This window comes from Scomber scombrus, chromosome 8 (genome assembly GCF_963691925.1).
Source record: "Scomber scombrus chromosome 8, fScoSco1.1, whole genome shotgun sequence".
NCBI classification, from domain to species: Eukaryota; Metazoa; Chordata; class Actinopteri; order Scombriformes; family Scombridae; genus Scomber; species Scomber scombrus.
The window spans coordinates 32887460-32901975 of record NC_084977.1 but is presented as its reverse complement, the minus strand read 5'-3'; the positions used below and the strand labels follow the sequence as shown (position 1 = coordinate 32901975).

At 43.3% G+C, this 14516-nt stretch overlaps 1 protein-coding gene across 1 annotated transcript in view; it reads right to left on the bottom strand.

Annotated features, from left to right (window-relative positions):
* Positions 1 to 462: 462 nt before the first annotated feature.
* The window catches only part of apc2 (APC regulator of WNT signaling pathway 2), a 27024-nt gene continuing 12970 nt past the window's right edge, over positions 463 to 14516 (bottom strand). Inside the window, exons 7-13 of the mRNA XM_062424938.1 lie at positions 10977 to 11111; positions 9725 to 10127; positions 8687 to 8785; positions 8019 to 8158; positions 6969 to 7163; positions 6210 to 6424; positions 463 to 5998 (exon numbers count right to left, since the gene is read on the bottom strand). Of these exons, the coding sequence (XP_062280922.1) occupies positions 463 to 5998; positions 6210 to 6424; positions 6969 to 7163; positions 8019 to 8158; positions 8687 to 8785; positions 9725 to 10127; positions 10977 to 11111 (6723 nt within the window). The remainder of the gene's footprint in view (positions 5999 to 6209; positions 6425 to 6968; positions 7164 to 8018; positions 8159 to 8686; positions 8786 to 9724; positions 10128 to 10976; positions 11112 to 14516) is intronic.

The window sequence follows — 14516 nt, the reverse complement described above, 5'->3', positions numbered from 1 at the left end:
GTAAAAGTCCAGCTGAGTTGTCGTTCAAAGTTTGCATAATATTGTTCATTTAATTGATTCCGTCTGGGAGACCGATGGTGATTTATGTGCTGAAATCAAGTTCATTGTCTTTTTGCTTTATGCTTTCACTACATCTCTACCAGGCAATGGGTATTCCACAAATACAAAAAAAGTAGAAAAAGATGCACTTCCCTTTCATGTGAGATTTATTCCTCTGAAATGCATCTCTTAATGTTATTGGGGGGTCTGCTTACGTCAGATCTGTCTCAATGCATACATCCAACCTCGAATGAATGGTAGATGGAAGCTGTGATCGACTGTTCACAAACTTGAACGCAGTGAATGGGGAAAGAAAAGGGTCAATACCCGAGGTATAGGGACCAGCACACTCTCCGCCTGTCCACTGAGTGCTGAGTTTCATTCAGGAGCACAGTTGAGTCGTCCAGTTATCCATAAAACATCCTACGACTCACTCTTTTCCCCTGACTTTTCATTGATTGTGGCTGCCTGGCTCAGTGTGTCTTGCAGGCAGCAGGTCATGGGGCTGGGCGTGTAGTTGAATGGAGTGACTCTGGCAGCCTTGCTGGGGGATCCTTGGCGGAAATGAACAGCTCCACCCACGTGGCCGTCTGAAGTTCCTGTGGAGACGGCGCTGTGGCTCCTCACTGAGCTGTCAGAATCTCCATCTTGGAGTGTACTCCCAGAGTTGGCACTGAACTTTCTGAGTAGGGTTAGTCTCGCCACTTCCTCTGAGCTCACCTGAGCGGTTTCTACCGTCGGAGAGGTGCTCGAGTTGATCTTATTTGAAAAATCTTCTGTCTGGACTGTTGCATCGCTTGTCTTGCGTGATGCAAGCAGAATTGTCGGCAGTTTTCCTGGAAGAGCTGGTGGCTTTGGCTTTTCCTCATCAGGAGAAGGCACCAGAGGTAATGCATTGGCTGGCAGAGTGCTTTTCAGTATCTGAGGTACATCTTCATCCCTTATCCTCCTCCAGGTGACTCTGTCATTTAGCCTAGATGCAGATCTCTGCCCTTTTTTCTTTGTATCATCCTCACTCTTTGCTCTTCCACTTGAATCGGAGGATGAAGAGCGGAGGGAAGAACGGCTGGTCACTCGGCTCAGAATATTTATGCTTGGTGATGAGGCGTGGCGTTTAAATGTATCTTTGTCTTGCTGCTGTCTTGCTCCAGAAAATCTGCCAGGCGGGTTCCTTTGAGCAACCCTGCAGGGACTTTCAGAGCTCGTTCTCCTGGCTTGACGTCTTCCAGATAGATCTCGTTCACTGGAGGTCGCCCTGGACATGGTTGTAGTCTGCCTCTGACGGCCCGAATCTGACCTTTGGACTTGTTGGGCTTGTCCTGAACCTTTTCCTTGCATTCTTCTCTGGACTTGCACAGCTGCTTTAAGTTCCTGACAGCGTGACGAGCAGAGAAAGACAGCTGCAGGTACTGGAACTGCTCTGCGTGGAGATCCATTCTGAGATCCAGGCATGTTGCGTGAAGAGCCATCACGTCTCAGCGCAGTCTTTGATTCCTTAATGAATGTTAATTGTCTCAGGAATCCATTTCGATCAGACTCACCACCACTTGAGTGGACAGATGTCATCCTGACCAGGTCAAATCGATTGGCAGGGGGAACCCTTTTCGCGTTCATCTGATTTTGTCTGATGGTTGTTTGGTTAGTTACCAGCGGTGACAGAGGTCTAGGTTGCTTCACTGAATTTTGCATGAAAGGGATTCTGACGGGGGACTTCTGGGTTTTAGGCGGTGGAGATTTTTCATTTTGATTCACAAAAGGGGAGCGTCCCTTTCTTTCAGGGGGACTACTAACCGGTGGGCTACTAGCAGGTGTGGCATTCTTTCTCTGGATGGTTTTATTTGTCTGAATCGGGGATGTTATCTTCCTCTGTGAGTGCCTGGATGGAGTTGAGCTTTGTGATGATCCAGAGGATGAACTTTTTGGTATCCTTGGAGGTGGAGTAGAGCTCCTCTTTGGCAAGGACAGCTCTGTGTCCTGAGGCCTACCTAATCGGTGAAGGCTCTTTGATCTGTGCTGAGCAAGGTCTGGGTTCTTTGGAGCATCGGGCCTGGTTGGTACTTTCCTGGGTGGAGGTCTTTGTGATGGAGCTTCCTCTTTTTTCGGTGTATAGATCACTGTCCTGCCTCTGAAAACCACTGGCAAGTTTGGAACTGGCTTGCGCTGTGCAAAGTCCAGAGGTTTGTTTGCCTTTTTGTCTTTAGCAAACTTCTTTTCTTTTGGTGTGAAGCTGGATGTTGACATGAATGACAAGACTGATTCGGTCTCTTCAGAGGACGGATCTTGAGATTTTGATGCCTGCAGACCAGTGACAACAGAATTAGCACCTTCCTGTATGGCTCTCCATTCAATACTATTGAGGTCTGAATCATTATCCCATGCTGTATCATCACTGTCCATTTCCTCATCCATGTCCCACCCATCAGAGGACCTTTGTTTTTGAGCATTCTCTGCCTTCTTCTTCCTGGCAGCCAGCTTCCGTCTCTGCTTTGGCATGGCAGATGTTATGCACTTCTGAAGGAGGTCATCCTCTGAATCCATGCTGACAGAACTTGGTGAGCTTTGTTCTTCATACTGACTGTGAATGTTCATAGACTTTGTGTGTTGCATCATGTTCAGTGTTTTGTTATGTCTGTTTTTGTACCATATTTGTTGAGCTTTTGATTTATGATCTTCAAACTCGGCATCGCTCAGTGAACTCAGAGAAGAGCTGAGTGAGTAACATGCCAGAGTTTCATCTTTTATTAGGTTTTGTTTTATTTTGTGAAACCCTCTGGGCTTTGCTTGGGAATTATCAATCCTGCCAATATTTGTCATGCTCCGAGAGAGAGCATTCCTACTAGCTTCCCTCATCTGTTTTCTGGTTGGATGTTTTGTTATTTCTTCATCATTTTCATCATCATAGAAGCAGTTACTCTCCTCTGATGAATGTGTCATTTGTCTATAAACTGTGTGTCTTTTTTGTGATCCCTGATTAAGGTTGCCTTCTGTGTTCTGCTTTATGACGGGCAGTTCCAGTTTCCTGATGGTGCCTTGCCTCTTTTTTTGTTGATTAGGAGACTGATCACGAATTCTTTGGCTAGCAACTCTATCAGCCACCTCTTTGCTCTGCATCAGCACCCTCTGAGTGGGAATGACATGTTTGGTTGTTCTGTTCATTTGAATCTCAGGTGGGTAGTTCATCTTGTTTGGTTTGTGGAAGTGTGAGAATATCCTCAAGTCTTCAATCCTCTTCGCCTCATCATCAAGCGGTTCTTGCTTGTTAATACCTTTAGCTGTGCAGTCCTTGGCGCCCCTCTCTTTCACTGGATACTGAAGTGTGTCATCACTTAGCGATGTTGTGCTGGAGAAGTTGACAGGTGTACCCTCTGCAGAATCAGTGAAAGATGAATCATCAAATTTTAAGTCCTTCTGTGGGATGACAATTCTCCTCCCAGTACACATTTGAGCTTTGCCATTTGGGAGCATCATGTATACTGGAAGATGTATTGATTTTCGGTTCTGGGAATTGAGAATATGAGTAGGTATGGTGGTCATCAAGGAAGGTCTTACTTTTCTGAACTTGGATGGCATTGCTGAGTTGATGCATTCCTTTAAGATTTCTATGTCATCATCTGAGTTGCATTCACTATATCTTTCACCATGGTCCAGTCCTTGCTCATCATCATCAGGGAAAGGAAGATTTTTGTCGTTTTGCTGGAGTAAGGGAGTCAATTTCAGCTCCACATCTTTCTGTATGTAGTGCTCATGAAGTGGCAGAGCACTCAAGCTTGAAGCACAAGAGAAATTCTCAGTGGGCTTTTCCACAGTGAAGTAGATCATGGTGTCCAGGTCAGGAGGAAGGTTAAACCTCTCCTTGGTGTCTGCGATCTCCATGAACTTTAGCAGGCTGTTTTCCCACTGACCTGCTACTCCTGCCGCCTGTGCTTCTGGTCCATTTGGCTCTACGAAACATGGAGTCTTACTTCGACTGGGAGGCATCGTTTGCCCTGGGCTGTCGGGAAGATCACTAGGGCTTATTGTTCCATCAATCATCTCACTGCAGGGATCACTTTGGATTGAGCTGGCAATAGATGGAGACTCAAAGCTACCTAGTGAACTGACAGAGCTACAGCGACTCATTACCAGGGGCGTGTCATGGATGTAGTTCTCGGATGAACTGGATGGAGATCTGTCTTCAGGTATAGCTGGTGAAGCCCCCCTAAGAAACACCTTTTCCCTTTTAGCAGGACAGGGGATTTCAATGGGAGCTGGGTCTTTGCTTGGGAAGGTTTTTGAGTCTGTCAACAGCAGCTGGCTGTCGCTCAGATCCTCCAGAGTCTCGTCCTCTTCAGCTCTCTTCACCACCTCTCCATCCTCCACTTCAATGATTTCTAATGATGAGTCACTCTCGAGCTCATTATCACTTTGTCCGTCCAGTGCTCCATCACCAGAGGAGAGGGAGGACAGCGAGCTGCATCGAGAGAAGCAGATCGGCGTGTTCTCCACTGAGTATTTCTGGACCGTCTCCATTGTCCCAATGGTTGGACTTTTTGTGGATGTCATTGGAGAAAACTTTGTAATACTCCCACCAGTCATCACAGTGGGCACCCAGGCTTGCCTCCTCATTGCTTGGGCAGCCTGAACATTGATTGCTGTCTTTGCTACACCAAATTTGGCCACACTCTGAATGAGCGGTACCTGTTGATAAGAGGGAGACAGCTTAATGGAAGTCATGCTGACATCAGAGGAGACTTTAGTGGATATACTGATGGGTGATTGTACAGCTGCTTCCTGGTTCTGTTCTGCATCTATGCTGCTGAGCTCCAAAGCTTTAATATCTTTGTTGTCCACAGAGTCTCTCTCTGGAATATCTTGCTGGATCGTCTCGTTCATCACAGCAGGACGTACATTTAGATACTCTTGATGAGCCACCTTGAGATCAAGCTGGTTAGGTCGTTGTTGCATGATAAGAGCTCTTGGGGGAGGTCGAGCCTGCTCTTTGCTGCCACAGTAGCCATCACTGGTGCTGCCACTGTTGAGGCTGTCTGTGGATACGCTCGTATGAGCAGTTTTAAGGCGCAACAGGGCGTGGGCTCTATTGAGGCGTTCTCTGTGGGCTAAACTACTTGTTTCAGACAGACGGCAGGGTGAGCATGATTTAGCTCGGGCTTCATTAAGTTCATCCAGTCCGTAAGGCCAGTCCGCCAGGTGGTCTTCAGAGCTGAGGCTCAAGCTGTCCTCAGAGGACGTATGCATGGTGATGTCCTCCACTAATCTGTCAATCTTGGCAACTGTGTTGGTAATCTTTTTCGCCAGTTTCTCAGCGGCAGCAGATACATCATCAGGAGGTGCATGTCTCCTCTCCATTGTCAGAGGTGGGTCTACATCCCTCTCCGGCTCACTGTCTCTCTTACGTGGCTGGTTTTGCAGGAAATTAGAGTTGGTGAGGAACATGGACAGCATAGAGAAACTTCCAGTATCCAGACTAGAGGAGACATTTGGGGCCTCATCATCATCAAAGCAGCCAGAATCAGATGCATAATCCTTCGCCAGGCTCTCAATGTGTCGTAGTGGCTTGTTGAGGCCGAGATGTTTGGGGCTTTGTTTCTCAAGGGTATCAAAAGTCTCAGCTAGGTGCTTTGCATCCAGTTCAGCCTCCAGAGCCTTCTGTTTCCTCATGTAGAGCGAGGGCATGCAGGAGCCCGGGGATACAACTGCAGCATCTTTATATTTCAGGGGTCGATTGGTGAGAAGGTTTCTTAAAGCAGCGGCACTGCCCATGGCTATCATCTTGTGCTTGGAGTGGATGAGGTTACGCAGCATGCTAACTGCCCCGAGGTCCCACAGCAGCTCCTGGTCTTTTGGGCTTCGGGCAGAAAGGTTCCAGAGAGTCCCGCAGGCATTGCTCACTATGGTCAGACTGTGGGAGCGCAGGTGCTGCAGCAGGGTCTGGAGGCAGTTGTGGTCCCTGAGGATTTGCCTGTGAAGAAAGAAAGGAACAAACATTTGAATACCTTTTTTCATCCAGCAAACAAATTGTTACTCGTTTAGCCAAATTTACTACAAAAGAAAGTTGTCTTGTTTGTAAAAAACAATATCTGCTACTTGTACACTATTTTTCAAAGGACAATGAAGGATAAAGGAAGGTAATATAAAGGAAGACAGTTAGTATTTGAGTCTCAGAAACACACCTGTAGTCTTCTCTTGTGGCGACCAGACTCGACACATTACGAAGGATTCCTCCTCCGCTCTCGATGATGGCGAGCGAGTTGGTCTGACAGCGGTACGTCAGCGTGCTGACCAGGAAGCCCAGAGCGCCGTCCACTGAACAGATCGCCACCTTGTTCTCAATACTGTGAGCCGACAGGTTCCACAGAGCACTCAGAAGACTCTTCAAGGTGGATTCCTGGAAAAAAGAAACACATTTCTAGAAGACAGCCTGACTCACACACATACCCTAAACACAAAGAAACACTGTGCTGCTATGTCTCGCAGATAGTCTACAGCTAACTGTGTCTGTTTATTTGGTGCTGAGCGGGTAGTGTACAGTGGCTTTATTTACAGTTTTTTCTCTGACAACGACACTATGAGAGTGCTGAGAATGAACCAAAACAGTCAAGTTGCAGCGGGACAGATAAACAATGAGCTGAAAATCACTATATAGCTCCATAAAGCCAAGAAGAGCTGCAGAGTCATTGATAATTCTCTGTAGGTTCATCAATACGAGCCACAAATACATTACACACTGACAATGAAAGCTGTGGAGTTATAGAAATATGTCAGAAACCCTTAAAAGAAAATCTTTTAAGAAAAGCAGTTTAATCAACAGGCTACTAGGATTAAATATGAAGAAAAAACATCTACAAGAAAAGCAAGACGTTGTTTCCTCCTACCAAACACAGCTCTTTACTCTGTTATACCCTGTACTCTGTGTGGGTTTGTTTTGTTACCTTTGTGGCCTGCAGGGCGCAGGTCATCAGTGCAGACACACAGCCGATGTCTCTGAGGACTCTCTTGCTGCTGCAGTCGGCCCTCCAGGACAGATTCCTCAGGATGCTGGAAACCACCTGGTGCAACTCCTCGCTGTCTGAGCCCAGCTGGGCCACCAGAGCCTGCAGGCAGCTCTTCTTGGAGCACAGAGTGGCCTGCAGGAACGCACAAACAGGACCATGTTAGTTTGGTCAAACAAACATTTGTATTAACAGTGTCAAAAGAGGCTGAAAATCTAGACTGCAGTATATGATGATAGATTAAAACACAGGACTGAACTATAAACACTTCAGTATTTTCACATGGTAACATCAATACTGAAAATATGCCAAAACTACGGCCAACATCAAGGTTGTTGATTGTCACATGAAACTGAAAAATGCTAATTAGGCATCAAATATCAGTGACTCAGTGAATGTGTTTAAATGCACATTAGTATCCTGCAGTAAAAGTACTAATACAGCAGTGTAAAAATACTATATTACAAGTAAAAGTGTAAAAAGTATAAGCAGCATGTTACTGTTGTAGCTGCTGGAGGTGGAGCTAGTTTACACTACTTTATATACAGTTAGCTAGTTTAGTCCAGTGGTTCCCAACCTAGGGGTGGGGCCCCTCCAAAGGGTCAGCAGGTAAATGTGAGGGGTGGTGAGATGATTAATGGGAGAGGAAAGAAGAAAAAACTATTTTAAAAGCTTGTTATATTATATATATATATATATATATATATATATATATATATATATATATATATATATATATATATAATATATTATCCATTGTGTCAAATCTTCATCTGAAAAGTAACTAAAGTCAAATAAATGTAGTGGAGTAGAAAGTACAATATTTCCCTCTGAGATGTAGAAAGTAGCATCACATGGAAATACTACAGTAAAGTACAAGTACTTCAAACTGTACTGCAGTAAAGTACAAATACCTCAAACTGTACTACAGTAAAGTACTAGTACCTCAAACTGTACTACAGTAATGTGTACTTGGTTGTATGTCTGTACCTTGTTGACGACGTCTCCGAAGGTGAGGTTAGTCACAGCCATCCCTGCGTAGCGGCGCAGCGCCATGTTGATGGGGTCGTTCTGCATGCCGTACATTTCCTGTTCCAGGTGGATCAGATCCGCCACCACCTGCAGACCGCCTGCAAGACAACATGAAACTCAGCAGCTGAACCTGATTAACCCTCCTGTTGTCCTCGAGTCAAGGAAGGAAGGGAGAAGGAAGGAAGGAAGGGAGGAAGAAGGAAGGAAAGGAGGGAGGAAGGAAGGAAGGAAGGAAGGAAGGGAGAAAAGAAAGGAGGGAGGAAAAGAAAGAAGGAAGGGAGGAAGGAACGGAAGGAAGGATGGAGGAAAGAAGGAAGGAAAGAAGGTAGGAGGGAGGGAGGGAGGGAGGAAGGAAGGGGGAGGGAGGGAGGGAGGGAGAAAGGAAAAGAGGAAGGAAGGAAAGAAGGAAGGTAATGGGGAGGAAAGAAAGGGAGAAGGAAGGAAGAAAGGGGGATGAAGGAAGGAAAGAAGAAAGGGAGGAAAGAAAGAGAGAAGGAGGGAGGAAGGACAGACGGAAGGAAGGAAGGAAGGGAGGAAAGAAGGAACAGTCAAAACAGACAGGGTCAATTTGACCCGGGAGGACGACACAAAGGTTAAAAACTGAACTCTTAGGTTTCTTAACAAACCTAATTCGTTCATGGCGCGGCGGTACTCCTCCTCAAAGGAAAGCTTCATGATGGCACACATGGCCTGACAGATCTGAGGGTCGACTGGTTCAGGAATGTCTGCAGAGAAGAAACGACAACCAGAGAGAATAGAAGAGAGGAAACAGAAGATTTCTTTAGTTTATGTTCTCTTACTTTTGGTTTTCTGCCACTGACATTGTGAAGCTTATAGTTAGGGTTCCAGCTCCTAGTTTATGCTGCTATAGGCTTAGACTGCCGGGGAACTCCCATGATGCACTGGGCTCCTCTCTCCTCCTCCCTCTCTCTATCCATCCATCTATAACCATTAACATTCATGTACTATTAATGCATCAATAAGCTAAACTTCTTCCCCGGAGTTGTCTGTGCTTTCTTGTCTCTCAGGTAATCTGGACCTGTAGACGTCCGGATGACAGATTCCAAATAAAGATTGATTGATGTGCAGAAAGTTTTGTCTTGTAAATCTGCTTCTGTAAGTCTGCAGGTTTATAAAGGTCTGGTTTGGGTTAAAGGGAACCTGACTTACTGGTCGTTTTGGGTTCTCTGAGTTTTATAGGAGACTTGACTCACTGGTGGTTCTCTGGGATTTACAGGGAACCTAAACTGTGGTTTTGGTTCCTTCAGGTTTAGGGAGAACATGACTCACTGTTGGATTTGGGTTCTGTGAGTTTACAGGGAAGTTTAGATTGATAGGGAACGACTCATTTTTGGTTCTCTGGTGTTTAGGGAACATAACTAAACTTTTGTTTTGGTTCTCTGGTATTTAGGGAACATGACTAAACTATTGTTTTGGTTCTCTGGTATTTAGGGAACATGACTAAACTGTTGTTTTGGTTCTCTGGTGTTTAGGGAACATAACTAAACTATTGTTTTGGTTCTCTGGTATTTAGGGAACATGACTAACAGGTGTTTTGGTTCTCTGGCTTTAGAAGGAACTTGACTCACTTGTAGTTTTGGGTTCTTTTGGTTCTGATGTCTTTATTCACAGGCTCCTTTCAGTTCAGAGGTAGTTTGACTCACCAGAGATTTTGGTTCCTCCGGGTGACGGCGTCTCGGTATGGCTCTCGATCCAGTCCCAGCCGCTGTCGCAGTAGGTCCGGACCTGCTCCAGCATGTGCAGAACTCGCATCTCCCGCCGGGCCTGGCCTTCGTCCTGCTGGGAGTAGATGATGTTGTGCAGCGCGGCGCTCGCTCTGGACTTGGCTTCACGGCTGCAGCACACCGTCGTGCCGCCTGCCGCCGCCGCCGCCTCTCCAGACCCGCCGGGAGCTTCGTGCAGGATCTGGACTAGCAGGGGGACACAGCCGGACTTCCTCATGGCGATGCAGCTGTCCTGAGAGCTGGACAGCGCCAGCAGAGTCCGGGACATTTCCTCCTTGTCTCTGTTAGCCAGCATGGACAGCAGCCAGAACACCATCTCCACCTGAAGGGTCCAACGTCAACAATCATTCACTGATTTACTGACTTCATTATTAAATCATTAGTTACATTTTACATCACTGAGCATCTTTTCTTTTGAGTCATTCATCAGCCGTTAGTTTCAGTTATTTTCTCAAACTTAATTATTTTGAGTCTAATTATGTTATTACCTTTAAAAAGACTTATATCATATATCTAATAATGTGGAATTTTCTTTCTACCCAGAAAAGGAAACTGATTATAAACTATTAATTCTGTCAATAAAATACCAGAAAAATAGTGAAATGTGTCTGTTATAATCCAGAGTTCAGTCCAAAACCAAAAATATTCAGTTTATCATCATGTGTGACAAAGAAAATCAATAAATGATCATATTTGTTTTTTTATTGTTTGTCTCAAACTTTCTGTTGCTGCCTGTCTCGTTTTCCTGGTTGGTAAAATACAAGTACCTCAAACTGTACTACGGTAAAGTACAAGTACCTCAAACTATACTGCAGTTAAGTACTAGTACCTCAAACTGTACTACAGTAAAGTACAAGTACCTCAAACTGTACTACAGTAAAGTACAAGTACCTCAAACTATACTGCAGTTAAGTACAAGTACCTCAAACTGTACTACAGTAAAGTACAAGTACCTCAAACTGTACTACAGTAAAGTACAAGTACCTCAAACTGTACTACGGTAAAGTACAAGTACCTCAAACTATACTGCAGTTAAGTACAAGTACCTCAAACTGTACTACAGTAAGTACAAGTACCTCAAACTGTACTACAGTAAAGTACAAGTACCTCAAACTATACTGCAGTTAAGTACAAGTACCTCAAACTGTACTACAGTAAAGTTGAATATAACTCTGTATGTTTGGTATGAACTGGGTTTTCTCACCTTGCTCTCTCCTCCGTCTGCAGCAGCTTCGGTTCCTGCAGCTGCAGCTGATGACATGTTGTTCTCCGGTTCTCCAGCAGGGGGCTTCTCTGCACCGGACAGCTGCTCACACACAGAGGAGGAAGATGAGAGGCTGAGGATGAGGATGAGGATGAGGATGAGGATGATGATGATGATGTTTGTGTTTGTGTTTATGTTTGTTGCTGTCGGGGTTAAACGAGGTCAGATGTGAGGGAGTCGACTGAAGCAGAATAAAACAGATTTAACTAATTATTATAAAATATACACAGAAGAAAATCCTGCCACATCTCTTCTGTAACATTAGACACATTATTATATTACTGCATCACTTTTATATTATTATAGCCTATTTGATGGTCATCACTTCACAGTTTTTTATATACATTTGCAAATATTTTGTACTTTTCTCTGTTTTATATTAAAGTTTACTCAATTTACTGCAGGAGCTTCTTTATTTACTTGTTTAATATATTAAATTATTTATTTTAACCCTCCTGTCGTCCTCCCGGGTCAAATTGACCCCGTCTGTTTTGACTGTTCCTTCTTTCCTCCCTTTCTTCCTTCCTTCTGTCCTTCCTTCCTTCCTCCCTTCCTTCTTTCCTTTCCTCCCTTCCTTTTTCCCTCCTTTCCTTCCTTCCTTCCTTCCTTCCTTCCTTCCATCCTTCCATCTTTCCTTCCCTCCTTCCTCCTTTTGTGTCAAATTAAATTTCTACAGACAAATTATGATTTAATTGGTTATCAGGCTTTCTATAATAATAATAAATAGGCTAATGGAAAACCTCTAAAATCACCTTTAATATCTTTAATAAAGATCTGATACTTTATGATTAATAATGTAGTAATTAATAAACATGTAAACCAATGAAAAAGCTGCATTATGTAAGATTGATGAATCAGTTTTTATGTATTTTTAGGAGAAATATCTGTAAATAAAATATCAAATTGCTTCATTAATAACATGAATTACTTTAAATACAGAGGAGATGCATTACTGCTGCAAGTTATATTTAAATGATCATTATAACCCAGCTGCTCTGCAGGTTAATATTCTGTATTTCTTCATATATTATATATAATATCAGGTATATTTACAGTATATGAGTGTTAACATTGACTCTCAGTCAGCAGCTGAAACTGTTTTTTGGTTAATTCAGTGAAGTGAAGAAAATCACTTGACCTACTTTTGCTTTTTGTATCAGACGAGCAGCTGAAACACGCACTGAGGATTATTTTACATTTTATCTTCTTATATCTTATTTTTTAAAATTCAGCTTAAATTTCTCTCTGAGGAGCCGAATCACTGAGTTATGAGCTGAAAAGGTTTTTTTGGGAAAAGAAGTTAAACCGAAAGATTTTCCTCTAAACTGGCTGCACAGCGTTCATGTTACTGCGGCCTGCTAATCTACACACACACACACACACACACACACACCACACACACACACACACACACACACACACACACACACACACACACACACACACACACACACACACACACACACACACACACTCTCTGCTCCATTTAGATTCACAGACTGAAATCCTCAGAGACTCGTGCATCAAAGCTTTCATCCTCTTTTTCTCCATCCCGTCACTATGGCAACGCCCCGGGGTGTGATGTGTATGTGTGTGTGTGTGTGAGCATGCCAAAAGACCGTCTGCAGACAAAGAGTGTGTGTGTGTGTGTGTGTGTGTTGCAGACATGCTATCTGTTTTTTTCTTCTTCTTCACGTTAACAAAAGGAAACCTGAACATTCCTCTCATTCTTCTTCTTCTTCTTCTATTTCTTCGTGTGTGTCCTACAGACTGAATCCTCGCCGTCTGTGTGGCTCTGATCCAAAAAAAACCTCCATTAAACACAACGAGCTGCTCACATGAAGACACAAAATGGACGACACGCAGCGAGGCGACGGATTCAGTTTCTCTGCTGCTGACTGTCAGAAATCATCCGTCAGTTAAAACACTACGACAGATTTAATGGATCCAGGTCAGAACTCAGCTGATTCTGGAGATTTGGGACTGATGCCGATATTAGGGAGGAATAAGATTCTGATATTGATAAATATTCAGCTGATAATACTTCTATTACTTATCTCTGTCACAAGTGTTGAGGGACATTATATTTATATTCTATCTGGGTCAGCTGATGTTTATATTAGTGTCCATGTGGTTTAGTTTTAAATTTAAAGGGTTAAAATGATAAAATAAACGTATGAATAACTTCACACATTCTTTTTTTATGGACCCAGCATCAAATTTCTGCTTTTAATCCATTTAGAGAGAATATATTAGAGGGTTATGGCAAAAATGTCTAAGTGGTGTAACCATAAAAACTGGCATGATCTTACATTATAACTTTTATATTAAATAAAGGTAATGGAATACAATTGTTCTAAATATTACATTTACTCTGGTAACCATGGAGATCAGGAAACATTTACATGTTTTAAATGAAGTCATATTAGTATAAGTCCACTTAAATACACTGTAGGTGATAAAATATGTAATATGTATCATTCTTTGTGGTTACACCATTTGACATTTTCAGAGCATTCAGTCTTACTTTTGGTAAAAAATGGTGAAATGTCATTTCAAATGATATAAAACCAACAAAAATACTAAATGTACATTTTAACAAACCTGATGCTGCTTTTAAATCTAGTTTAACTGATTTATGAATTCATCATCTTACCAACACTTATTATTACTGACCCTTATACAAACACACAGGCTGTGATATTATACAGTTTAACCAACTTTGTCAGTAAATCAGTGAACTTTAAGTTTATAATTCATTATGACTTTAAAAGCAGAACAAAAACATGTTTATAATATTAAACTCTAATTTAAAAAAAAGGGTCACATTTAAATAAAATGCTGCCTGTATAAGTTTAAAAAACTAAAAATTTGCACATATTGGACGATATATTCACTGATATCAATATATCTGTGATAAAGTCAGTATCTAATATATCAATCAGGATTTAGATACAAATATGAAGACAAATGTAGAAAATCAGCAGAATGATCCTTTAAAACTACTAAAACTGAAACACACACATGTTGTCAGTTCAGTTTACTATATAAAATATAAATATAATGTGATGTGTGATGCCTGAATCTATAAATCTGATTGGCGAGAGGGAAATGTCTGTTATAATTTGGGTGAACTGAGCCTTTAACTCTCTGTGTGACAGTGATGATTTCATTCTGGTTGTTATTCTCGGAGGAAACAGAGCAGAGAAAAGACGAAGCCGCCTCTTTATCTCAGGCTCGCTCTCTCGCTCGGTGCCAGCTTGCAGCCCGGCAACAAGCCAATCAGAGAGCAGCTCAGCGACGGGGAGAAAAGGCCTGGTGCCTCTGCTTAGCAACGGGGGGGGGGGGGGGGGGGGGGGGGTGGGGGGGGGGGGGGGGGGGAGAGGAAGGGAGGAGAGGAGAAGGACAGGGAGGAGGAGGTGGAGGAGGAAGAGGAGAAGGACAGGA